Source organism: Odontomachus brunneus, unplaced genomic scaffold (genome assembly GCF_010583005.1).
Source record: "Odontomachus brunneus isolate Ranch 3 - 2012 unplaced genomic scaffold, Obru_v1 Obru_scaffold_010, whole genome shotgun sequence".
Lineage (NCBI taxonomy): Eukaryota > Metazoa > Arthropoda > Insecta > Hymenoptera > Formicidae > Odontomachus > Odontomachus brunneus.
In genome coordinates, this window is record NW_022639460.1 from 2,484,414 (window position 1) to 2,497,137 (window position 12,724).

The 12,724-nt window shown below is 31.4% G+C and overlaps 2 protein-coding genes across 3 annotated transcripts; one reads left to right on the top strand and one right to left on the bottom strand.

Annotated features, from left to right (window-relative positions):
* LOC116840486 (GPI mannosyltransferase 4) lies at positions 1-3,922 on the top strand. The gene is made up of 5 exons (XM_032807263.1): positions 1-284; positions 624-795; positions 858-1,258; positions 1,328-1,866; positions 2,090-3,922. The coding sequence occupies exons 1-5, from the start codon at positions 276-278 to the stop codon at positions 3,045-3,047; spliced, it is 2,079 nt and encodes a 692-aa protein (XP_032663154.1). The 5' UTR covers positions 1-275; the 3' UTR covers positions 3,048-3,922.
* Positions 3,670-11,980, bottom strand: LOC116840485 (histone deacetylase 6). 2 transcript variants are annotated; one of them, XM_032807262.1, is made up of 19 exons: positions 11,546-11,980; positions 10,931-11,095; positions 10,240-10,662; positions 10,040-10,137; positions 9,627-9,800; positions 9,322-9,514; positions 9,000-9,059; positions 8,547-8,636; positions 8,319-8,425; positions 8,092-8,235; positions 7,895-8,001; positions 7,502-7,671; positions 7,053-7,393; positions 6,760-6,955; positions 6,463-6,592; positions 5,691-6,296; positions 5,340-5,503; positions 4,918-5,205; positions 3,670-4,831 (listed from the first exon to the last, which is right to left on the bottom strand). In XM_032807262.1, the coding sequence occupies exons 1-19, from the start codon at positions 11,546-11,548 to the stop codon at positions 4,739-4,741; spliced, it is 3,552 nt and encodes a 1,183-aa protein (XP_032663153.1). In that variant the 5' UTR covers positions 11,549-11,980; the 3' UTR covers positions 3,670-4,738. The 2 variants fall into 2 exon arrangements, with proteins under 2 accessions (XP_032663153.1, XP_032663152.1); XM_032807261.1 differs by lacking the exon at positions 9,000-9,059 and adding an exon at positions 9,106-9,165 and having other exon boundaries at positions 11,546-11,977.
* Positions 11,981-12,724: the final 744 nt, after the last annotated feature.

The window sequence follows — 12,724 nt, forward strand, 5'->3', positions numbered from 1 at the left end:
AATTCTAGTAGTATGAATCCTCCATTATGCTGTCATTGAGGTTATCGTATGCTCTGGATCAATTCATAAGAAAAAGAAAAGAAAGTTATCGTTTTTAATTATACAATCCCCCGCTTGAGCCAATATAAGTAACGTTTCGTAAAAAAACATTACAATTTAAATTTGTATCTAATAAATATATATCTCTATTGTTCAATCATTGCATTAACATAAAAAAGAAAAGAACGAAGAAAGGCATCATTGAAGTTGTTATAAAAATTAATTTTGCGAGGAACATGTTGGAGGTAATTTCTATCTATATTTTTTAAACATTAATATCTTATATAATTTGTATATAAGACGTGTTGCGTGTATATTAAGTACATATACACACTTTACATATACACTTATGTATATTCCTTACTTTAAATCTTGCTAATTCAATAAGTTAAATAATTAAATAAGTTGTTTAAACGAGTGATCTAAGTATAATTAAAGGATATCCAAAAAATATAATAAAATTCTTAAACTAGTATAACTAAATAAACATATAATCTATCACAGAATCAAATAATAAATGATTTCTTCTCATATATATGTTCTATACTTTTATACCTTCATTTTAATTTTTTATTTATTGATAGCACAAGACTGAGTATCGCAAGTCCATCGAAGACTATCTACCCGTGACACCTGTAAAGCGTAAGATTGGCCTCTATTGGATTTTGGCTATACTGAGGATAGTGCTTACTTTTGTTCCACAGACTGGCTATATTCATCCTGATGAATTCTTTCAATCCATTGAAGTTATCTCTGGTATGATCATTGATTCTTTCTGCTGTTTCTCTTTTCTAAAATGTTGCTGTTTTTTATTGCAGGGAACCACTTTGATATTGATGTCTACAAGCCCTGGGAGTTTAATGCCACATTTCCAATCCGTACTCCACTCATTCCACAGATCATCGTTGGTCTACCCTATGCATTCCTCACGAGACTGTCCCCTTACTTATTTTATTTCTTTGGTTTATCACTGAGGACCCCGTACTTCTATGTACTTTTCCCACGTATCTTCATGTGCATGCTCTCATTTCTATCGGATTACTTTCTGTACAAAATCTGCTGCATTTATGGGCAGAACTACAGAGTGAGACTCATCACTTATGCCAGCTCTTACATTATGCTGACATATGCAACTCGCACTCTCTCCAACTCTGTTGAAATTGTGATGTCTGCTGCTCTGCTGTACTTCACTTCCCAATGTATAGCGATTTCAGAAGAGGTGTGTTTAATTCCACCTAAAGAAAGAATACTTCAAAAACTCTTGCTTATCAATTGTTTGTTATTCCAGGTGGTATTCTACAGTAATTACATTTCTAAGAAACACAGCGAGGCGAAGCCTGGAGTGGAGCGACTCAAATATTACAAGCTTATGGCTTTGCTACCCTCACATTCGCTTAAGCATTGTTTCATAGTGGCGACGATAACGATAATAGGGATATTTAATAGACCGACCTTTATTGCATTTGCTGTTATACCTATTTTTTTCTGGCTGCAAAGAGGTTTAGGTTCAAGAAGCGTCAGCTTCATAGACTTTCACATCAGGATATTCTGTCTCATTTGCTGCGGACTGCCGACCGTATTGTTCTTCATTCTAGTCGATAGCTCCTATTTCGCATACTTAACATTAGGAGAGATACTTAAATTGGAGATTGGAATTAATAATTTCGTGGTGACGCCATTTAATTTCTTGAGATATAACATGGAAACGAAGAATCTTGCGACACATGGTCTACATCCTTGGTACTTGCATATTCTGGTGAACGTTACATTATTATTCAGTATCCTAGGAGTTATTGCACTGTTAAGAGTTGCAAAAATGGTATACAGGTGAGTCACATAATCTATAAAAGAAACCAAATCGTTTTAAATTAATTACAGATTCAGAAATTGAAGATGAAAATATTCCAGAGGTCAGTTTTTTATGAAAAAAATCTGAAGTAAAAAATTAAAATAGTTTTCTTAAATTTGAGTTAAACTAAGTAAATTTAATTATTTAATAAAATTATATTCTTTGTATAAGTACATTTAACAAAAGAATTTTTTTTTTCAGTGTAATGAGGGCACATTGGCTGCAACTGCCACGTTTGCAAAGTATCGTAGGCCTGATGATGTGCACATTAATTACTCCGATCACTATACTGTCTCTCTTTCCCCATCAAGAGCCTCGTTTCATAATCCCAGTGCTTTTCCCGCTGGTGTTTCTCTACGCACCCGAACTGAGTCAAGTTCCCAATCAGGACATTGTTTCAAGATTTAACAACGATGAGAATGCTAACAACAGCAAGCCTCGCAATCCCACCTCGTCGAAGAGGCATGCTAGCAAATCCAGAAAGTTGATGTTCTGGTATATCAGCAATTTTTGGTTGACACTGTTCTACGGTTTCGCGCATCAGGGCGGCATCGTCCCTTTGACGTCTCATGTCGCGGCTGAGTTGAAGGCTAAGCCAGACTTGGTGCATCTGCATCTATACACGTCGTACAGCTACCCAATGCCCACAGCGTTGTTGCATTTGCGCAACACTCATCGCGTCTATCATGACAGCGTCAACAAACGCAAATACAAGCTTGTCCAGGACTTTTATCTATACGAGCAAGGCTCCAAGCCGTTACCGCAAGTGTTGGACGACATCGCCAAGAAAATTCGTGACTGCGAGAGAACATTTACTATCAAGAAAATCCCCTACAGGTTATACTATGCGTTACCGGCTTCCGCGTTAACCGAGTTCACGGAATTATCGCACAACAGATCGCATCTATTTGATTTTCGCATAGTCAAGACTTTTTATCCTCATGTCTCCGTGGAGAGAATGCCGTCGTTGCATTCGCTCGAGAGCCTACAGAACTTATTTAGTTTGCAGTTTAATTCATTTCTGCAGACTGATAGCATTTCTAGCAATTGTGTAGAGGTCGCGAAAGATATTTATGAGTACGTTGGACAATTTAAATTGTTGTTGCTAAAGATCGAATACCCCTCGAAGCAAAATAGACGTGGTAAAATAAAAAAGTAGGAGAAAAATAGCTAATAGTGAAATTTGTAAATATCTGCATTTCTCTTATAATAATAATTTTATAAAGAACTAGTCAATATACGAAGAGAAAGAGCTTGAAACGATTCATTGGCTTGTTATAAGATTTATAAAAAATATGACGGCAAGTGTGCAATTTAGTTTAAGAAAAAGAGAAGCACTGTTACAAAACTTATTGGGACACAGTTTTCATAATTTTTTACGAAAACTACTTCGATAAGTATTGTAATAAGCACATAATATCATAATATGTTATGAGAAAACAAAACTAAAAATGTCAAATATCTCAGATGTAAAATTAATATCGGGATTAAAATATTGTTTTAAACAAAAATTAAAAATTGGTATATTGATCAATCGCGATATTATTATCAAATGTATTTAAACTCTTAATGAGGTGTTAAATTAGTAATTTGTTGATACATTTGTTATTCATATGACATTGACAAGCAGGATATCATATGAAGGAAATATTAGAAACAAATTTTAAATAAAATAAGGATTTGGTAAATTATGGGAAATTAATTAATATAATAATACAAGTATAAAATATTTCTTGTTTTTATATTTTATAGGATTATTCACTTAGAGTTCCGACTAGAAGTAATCTTTATCAATATAATTTATTAAAATAATAATATTCTCTTCTCTCTCTCTCTCTGTGGGATCTATTTTTTCCTCAATTAATTCAAAAGAGTGAATTTTCTTAAAGTAATTTGGAGGAATAAGTTTTCATTAATTAAATTACATAGGTATAAATAGACCATTAATTCGTATACTAGGAGAAGCGCAATGCTGTGATTGTTATAAAGTACTTTAAAAGTAATAAAAGATAATATAATGTTATGTTAAAACAATATATATATATTTTTTATTATATTTATTATCCTACATAGAAAAATATAATAGTGTGCTGGAAGAATTTCAGTGAAGAGAAAATATTATTAGTTAGTGAGGTAAATAATTCAATTATTTATGAAGGAAACAAGGAAAGATAAAATTATCTTTCTTATAATTTTTAAAAATTATTTTACTGAACTCCTGAAACCTAAACTTTCCAGACACTTTGTATATTTCTACAGGTCAGTCATTATGAGGTATTTTTAGTGTATAATATAGCTAGTATTTTTCTAGAAGAAATAATAAATTATTTTAGTATATTATTAACATTTTTGTAATTTGATTATTTATAGCAGTTTCGGTACTCTAAACAGAGTTTTATTTTGAAAAAGAAATCATCGTTTTTGTATCCATAAAAATCTTGCTTTTATATAATTGCATCTTCACTTAAAATTTTATCTATTATTCCATATGTTGTGAATTTATATTTTGTGATTTTTATTTACAATTATACTAATTTGGCTGTTACATAAAATATAAGTGAATCTTTATAGAATACAATCTTATTTTCTTTAATCAATAATTAGCGATTAAAATTTGCTGAATTTAATTTTCACCTGCAAATTTATAATTTATTTTACCAGAAAGTATAAAAATATATATTAATAATTGTTTAATAAAAACTGTAATTAGAGTTTAATTAAATTAAAGCAAGTATAACATCTTATATAACTGATTACTATGTTATAGGTTTAGATTGTTTATCAAATAATTTTCATTTTCAAATTTTTACTTGCGAAATCTGAAGAAGATGCTTCTATCGTTCAAATCAATTACAACGCGTGTGCGCTACTTTCGCTGTAAGTCCAGGGAAGTACTTCGTTAAATTTGCTTTGATGAGCTGCATTCCTTGCTGCATATAATCGCTAAGAACACAGTAAATTGTTTGTTTTTATTACTTTTACTTAGGAAATAACAAATTGTAATTTCTTTTCTTTACAGACATACTCACGGGATTATCAATGTATGCTTCACAACCGTAACACCAAACGGAGATATCGCTGAAACTGAGCGCGATAGGGTGTTCACACTCTTCTGCGTGCTGCACAGCGTGCTGATTAACGTTGCGAGCACAGTGTACAGTGTAACATTGCAGGCAGATCCAATTTTCTGCGGTGCTGGTACATTCCATACAAGGTAGAGTTACATTGATGCCACTTGGAGGAACCTCGTTAACCGCAAACAGATGTGGACAGTCTCGCAGAGGTACCACCGCAAACATTTCTCCCGCGGTCAAAGCCTATATAGTGAGTGTGATCATTTTTCTTTTTTTTTTTACTTAAAACATGCACAACATTTAATATGTTTAAAAAAAGAACCGATTTATACAACAAGTAAATATCCTACACGATAAAATATGTAAAAGTTGCACACCTGAAGATGATCAGAAAGATAATCCAGAAGATTCGTAGCCTGCGTTTCACGTCGCATCGCTGCTCCTCCTTCGTCATCATAGTCGTCACGTATGCCAGAACTCCCTTGCTGGTTGTCTTTCGATTGGTTCGTTTCATTTATACATTGTTGTATACTCTGCGAAACTGAACATCAAATGTTCAGTAACTTATTCTAATTCATTATAGCAATTATGTTCACACATATATAATAAATATATATATATATATATATATATATATATATATATATAATGTGTGTGTGTGTGTGTGTATGTGTGTGTGTGTTGCTTCTTACAAAAACTAATTTAACGGTGAGTTTGATGATAATTACCATCCAGATTTTTCGCTTCGTTCTTGTTTAAATCAATGTTTCTTTTTGCTTCTTCAAAATCACTTTTCATCATATCCATTTTAGAATTCTTAATTTTAATATTCTCCACTTCGTTTCTCAGCTTTAGAATTTCTTCGTCCGTCACAAGATTCAGGCAATTCTTGTCGATTGCCAGACTCAGTTCTAGTTTTTCACTCTCGATTCCCTCTAAGGCGATCTTTGATTCTGTCTGTTTCGGTTTTTCCACGTTCTTCCCACGTTCTTCGAGTCTCTTATCTCTCTTAGAGGATTCTCTCTTAGAAATCATTTTGAGTTTAGGAAGGAGCTTTTCCTTCGGCAAGGACATTCCATATTGCAAATTGGGCCAGAATTTCTTATGAGTTTTTAAAACGTTGTTAATGGAATTGATTGCGCTGGTACAGGGTATCTGGTTAGGTTCCAGCATTGGCAAGGGATCGCCTAAGAGGGCTTTGGAACACATAGTCATCGCATGAGAGATAGAGTTGATATTATAGCCTCCTTCGAGGCTGAGAATTACGCGACCGTTGGCCAAGGATGAGAGCCAGTGAGTTAAATGACCATAGAGTTCTGGACTTGTGTGGCAACCTGATGAGAGAAAGAAAGTATCAGTTTAAAGATTTTTCAAAAAGTCCAACAGTTTCACTAAAAATATGTATATTATAAAATTATTACATATAAAATATATATAAATTCTTTCTTTTATACTTTCTCTTATATATGAGATAATTAATTTAATGTCAAGGTACATTACCTCCTAAAGGATCACCTATACAAGCATCGAACCCAGCAGAGACCAGAACCAGTTCTGGGTTAAATTGATAAGCAATAGGCATTACAGCTTGTTGAAATGCTGCTATATATTCGGCATCTCCCATTCCTTTCTACAAATGTAATAAAGAAAAAAGAATACAACAATGATTTTAGTTGTAAAATATTAAAACAATGTTATAAGTAAAACTATTAATCTATGAAACAAATAGGTTCTGTATGTGTTATTTTTGGCATCACAAGTCACGATTATGTATTTTGTAACAGCTAATTTACTTACCTTGTTCCATGGTACATTTACATTGAAACCTTCGCCTGCATTCAAACCGACGTTCGTATAATTAGCAGACTTGGAATTTGGAAAGAAACTTCCGTTATCGTAACGATGAACAGATATATAGAGAACTCTCGGATCTTCTTCGAAAATAGATTGAGTTCCATTCCCATGATGAACATCCCAATCGATTATCAGTACTCTGTATATTTATAAATAAAATTATGTAAAGAATTTGAAATTGTATAAAAAATATATAAATTAAAGTGCGATTGATCTAAACAATCACAATGTCGTACTTCTTTACATGATGAAATTGTACAGCATATGTTGCAGCGACAGCCACGTTGTTAAAGATGCAGAAACCACATGCAGCATCTTCCTCAGCATGGTGTCCTGGTGGCCTTACGATAGCTACTCCGGATTGACACTCCCCGTTCAAAACCGCGTCCACTACTTGCAAAAGGGACCCAGCAGATATACAGGCATTTGACCATGTTTCGTTATGAAGATAAACGGAACTATAGTCGGCGGCTTTCTCATCCAATTCTTGTAGTTTTAATGACATCGTGCTCTTGACACTGTCGATGTAATCTTTTGAATGAACTAGAGATAATTCTTCCATTGTCGCACTTCTTCCCTGTAAAAGAAATTGTAAAATATATTTTATTTTTATATATTTCATGTTAAATATTAGATGAAAAATTAAATCCATGCAATTTATTAAATCAAATGATTATCATCTTACATGTAATAAATAGCATCGTTCTAGCAAACCATGTTCTTCATGATTCTTATAGATGCTAGAGATACGAGTTGGCTTTTCTGGATGAGAATTATCAGAAATATTGCAATGCTTTTGCATTCTCTCATCATAAACGATGCATATCTTATGTGGTGCTTTGTGTAAATTTGTAACTGTAAAAAGGCTGGATTTTAATACAACAAGAATGTTTATAAATTACACTGTTTGATAATAACGTCTAAATAATAATAAATTTCTTTAAAAAAATGTAAAGAGAAATCACTTAATAATATAAAATATTTATTATTAATACGAATTTATTAATACGAATATATATTAAAATTAACATATATTAAAATCTTTCTTCCTGATTTTTTTTCAGACTAAACAACTCACATTGTATTAATTCGTTCAGTTTTTTATCCATAGCTTCGAAAATTTCTTTGTTTTGTTTAGGATAGCAATTTCGAGTTTCATATTTTTCTGGTTTAATCTGACTTCCCCTGCACAACATTAATTTCTTTAAATTATCTTCATCGATTATATTATAGATTATAGAATTCACTATATTAATCATACATGATAGTTCTTACTTGTATGTAACTATAACTATATGTTGATTAGCAATCTCCTCTTTGTTGAAAGTTACAGTACTCATACTGTGTGCATCTTGGTATTGATAACACTTCCAATATTGTCGATGTGCGTAAATTACGTTTAAAATAGTGTCACGTATACTGAAACAAAACGAAATTTTACAAAGATATAAATTACTGTGTAAAAGTTAAATACAACAAAGTGAAATTCTAGTATCACTTACCTCAATGAAGGTAAATCAAGTGTTTGTAAAATGGGACATGGATCGCCCAGTAAAGTTCTTAAAGTTAGTGCTGCACCTTCAGCTAAAGATTTCAAGCAATAACCACCCTAAAATAAATATTTTAATCATGCATATAATTAATGATAAAAACGTACATTTCAAAAGTGATAAAAAATTTAGAAAGTGAAAAGTGATAAAAAAAATACAGAATATATTTTTTTTGCATACCTCTAGGATGACGGCGACTTTTCCAACTGCCAGACTTAATAATGATGAAAGTAAGTGTGAATAACATGCAGGAGTCACTAGCATCTCACCCTATATTAGTGTACAATAAATTAATTTCTCCTTATAATAGTATTATAATAGTATTATATTATTATATAATGATTGCTTGACTATATATAACTCAATAATTATGTTTTATTAATTTTATAAAAAAATATATATAATTTTATCAAAAAATATATATAATAAACAGCAAATAACATCTCATATTATATCAATATTAAAAGGAAATTAAGAGATAAGTAACCTTAGAGTAATCATAATAAACATTTTCTTCAACACTTTATCTTGTTCATAAAAAAATACGTACAATTATATAGCAAGCATAATAGCATAAATATGTAAGAATTAACACAAACACGCGTACAAATAAAAAGAATAAAATATTTTAACCTTTTCATCGCCAATTGCGGAATCAAAACCAGCGGAAATAATAACCAGGTCTGGACAAAACTGGGAAGAAAAAGATAAGAATAATTAAAAAAATGCATAAATTTACCTCTGGACAGCCGAGAGCAGCGTCGTAACCAGCTGACACTATTACCAGATCCGGTTGAAACTATAATAGTTTTAATACTTCCATAAACATTAAAAGCTTTCGATGATTAAACATAAAATTACATCAGTTGTAAAATTAAAAGAAATATTAACAAAAAAATTAGAATGTAATACATAATTTTTCATTAACACTAAATAATAATATTAGATTACATACTTCATAAGCCATTGGCAATAAAACTTGTTGAAAAATTGCAATGTAATCAGCATTAGTCATTCCAGTTTTATTTAGAGGTATATTAAAGTTGTAACCCTCTCCAAGGTCTTCTCCGACGTTATGAAAGTCCGATTCCCTTAAGTTAGGCCAAAATTCACCATATTCATAACGATGTATTGAAAAATAAACTACACTGTAAAAGGATTGAAAGCATTTTTAAAATTGCAATACATTATTATAAGAATTACTTAATGTTAATTTAACGTGACAAAAGATCTGAAAAAAAAATGAAAAAAGATATGTACCGCGGATCATTGTAAAACATTTGTTGTGTTGCCTGTCCATGATGAACATCCCAATCGACAATTAAAATTCTATTCGCCCAGTTAGAAGCTAGAGCTTTTTCTGCTGCAAGTGCTACATTGTTGAAGAAGCAGTAACCACAATACTCTGATTTCATCGCATGATGGCCTGGTGGTCTGAAAACATTCGTAATATTCAACATAATATTATATTACAACATGTAATATTATCAATGTATGTGTTATTAATTCAAAATATAACCAAATATTTAATTAATATAATTGTATAAAATATTTAAGATTTTTAGTAAAATAAAAATACATAAAATTTTGACGTAATTATATCAATAAAGGGGTAGAACAAAACATAAAAAATATATACATATCGTAAAAATCTTTAAATATTTCCAGCTTACCTGATAATAGCCATACCATTTTGTATCTTGCCCTTACAGATACTTTCTACCAGATTAATCGTTGAGCCTGTTGCCAGTAAAGACAATCTATATGTGGACTGAAAATAAAAATTGAATTTATAAGCTAGAACAAAATACATAGAAACTTATTTATTATATAATTTATTACTAAAATTTAAATTATAAATTTTTATACATACTGGATGAATATAGACACAATCATACTTGGATGACAATAGTTCCAAGTTCTCAGAATCTGTACAGCCATCTGTAGCTTTCAGGATATCAATATGTTTCTGATTATGTTTCATCAAGATTTCACTCTCTGTTGCTAATCTTGCTTTGATGAGTTTGCACCGTTGCACCAAACCTAACTCTTCACATCTTTGTAAGACTCTTGTAAATCTTGCTGGACATTCTGGATAATCTGGATCCCAAAAGCATTCATGCTCTGCCATACTTTGATCAAATACAAGGCCAGTGTCCTTGCGCACTGTCTCATATGCATCAATGGCTTTCTGGTATATATCTCGTACGAAATTGTTATTTGGCTTCTTTGCTAGCAAAAGCTGTCGCTGCGCTGCCTCTCGTTTGGCAGCCAATAATGCAGCTGATGGACGGACCTATCAAAAACAGTAGGATTATTAGTAGAAAATTATAGACATAAATCTTAATTATATACTTAGAAATATTAATAATTTTAAATCATATGCAGTATAAAAAATAACAAAATATTAGGATGCAATATTAACAAAAGAAATACATACACTTTTATGTAAATTAATTAAATATAATATGACAAAAATAATAAATTAATTAAATATAATGTGACAAAAAAATATATTGTATATAAAATAGTACAATATTGTAAAAATCGTGAATAATAATTACATTTCCTGACTTCCCAGGCTTCTTCATTTTTTTTGCATTTGTAGGCATATTTTCAGCAGTTCTTTGAGACTTGCTAGAGTTTTCAATTACTTTTATCAATTCAACCTCACTTTCTGCTAAATGTTTGACAGCAGTGAATAAATCAGCTTTCTTTACATGTTCAGCCTGCAAAATTATAACTTTTTAGCCCTTAATTCACATTAAATATAGTTTCATCTACAGTTACTTGTTACTCTTATCATTTTATATTAAACTTTAAACTAATTAATACAAATGCAAAATTTACTCTAAAAAAGGTGCAAATTGCAATAAATGATATATTTTGCACTTGTGTTTATAATACGAAGTAAAAGAGTAAAGAATAAATTTACCGCAAAGCTTTAGATCACTTTCAAGAAAAAAAGACTACTCCAAATTATCTTTAACCTATAGTGCCGAATTTTGTCATAGCATAACCTGAAGTTTAATAAAGTGCACATAATAAAGTCTAAATGGCAAACAAGCATTCTTTCTATAAATATGACTTAGCTTCCTTTGGAGGCATTACTAATTAGTCTGAGAAAATGGCTAATAATAAGATTCATAAACACATGCAGAAAGATTAATTATTCTTACCATTTGCACTGCTTAACGTGACTTAATGGATGTTAAAATCATCCACTTTAGGTAAACATTGAAACGACTCAGATTATTTACTTGGTACAATCTTTTTCTTCAAGAAATTACGAAGTGTGTCGCAAAAAAATTCACCACTTTAATTCTCTTACATCACACTATCTCCACTCCATTATCCCTGCATACTACGCTTTATCTCACATGTTTTATTTGTCTACTTATTATTGTATTTAATATTTAATATTTTTGGAAAATAGCGAAAAAGACACTACAAAATGACAGCTGCAGGGAAAAACTGGGGAAAATGCTATTGACAATCGTGTTATATGTTCACAAAAATATCACCAACAGGTAAATAAAATGAGCAATATTTTTCTTCTATCAATTTCGAAACGCATGCAGTATTTAGCAGAAAGAGTTCTCTGAGAATAATTGAAAAATAATTTTTTTAATGATATAAATGTATTTACACTATATTTATTCTCTAATGGCTTAGTTTACATCGTACACTTGATACGCGTACTAAATAGTAACTTTCTATTAGATAATCTTGATATCGACGATTTATATAAACAACGGTATATTAAACTGGTATAATACTCATCAACAAAACGTATTGATTGAATACATCGCCGTTGATATGCATTGTCGATATTAAAATTATCTAATAGAAAGTTACTATTTAGTACGCATATCAAGTGCACGATGTAAACCAATAGAAATCATAGAATCGTAAGTCGTAAAAATTGACTAATCGCGATCGATTATTCATCTCATACTCGATTGCGATTGGTCAATTTCTACGACTTACGACTCTACGACTTCTATTGTAAAGGCCCATTTACAATGAGATTGGGTGCGTTCAGCAAACTCAACAGTTGCACAATAGTTGAGCAATTCGTCAATGTAATTGATCTAGATTTAGGGATCTAACAGTAAAAACTAATGGGAATGTTTAGCGGAAAAAGCAATTGCTCAATGAGTAATCAGCGATTATTGGTTCTTAGGCTGAGTTCCCACTGAGCGCGTCACGCGTCGCGTCGTCTGCCTGCGTCACGAGTTAATCAATCAAATCCTCTAATTGGGATGACGCGCGCATGACGCACGAACGCACTTGTTCCAATGGAACGATTTGATTGGTTAACTCGTAACGCACAACAACGCGACGCGTGACGCGCT

Excerpts from the sequence above, each read along its gene's own strand:
- LOC116840485 (XM_032807262.1), bottom strand. Across the intron at positions 8,236-8,318 it reads CTTGATTTACCTTCATTGAG|TATACGTGACACTATTTTAA; the intron begins GTAAGTGATACT and ends GTTTTGTTTCAG. Across the intron at positions 7,672-7,894 it reads ACTGAACGAATTAATACAAT|TTACAAATTTACACAAAGCA; the intron begins GTGAGTTGTTTA and ends GCCTTTTTACAG.
- LOC116840486 (XM_032807263.1), top strand. Across the intron at positions 796-857 it reads ATCCATTGAAGTTATCTCTG|GGAACCACTTTGATATTGAT; the intron begins GTATGATCATTG and ends TTTTTATTGCAG. Across the intron at positions 1,867-2,089 it reads GTTGCAAAAATGGTATACAG|TGTAATGAGGGCACATTGGC; the intron begins GTGAGTCACATA and ends TTTTTTTTTCAG.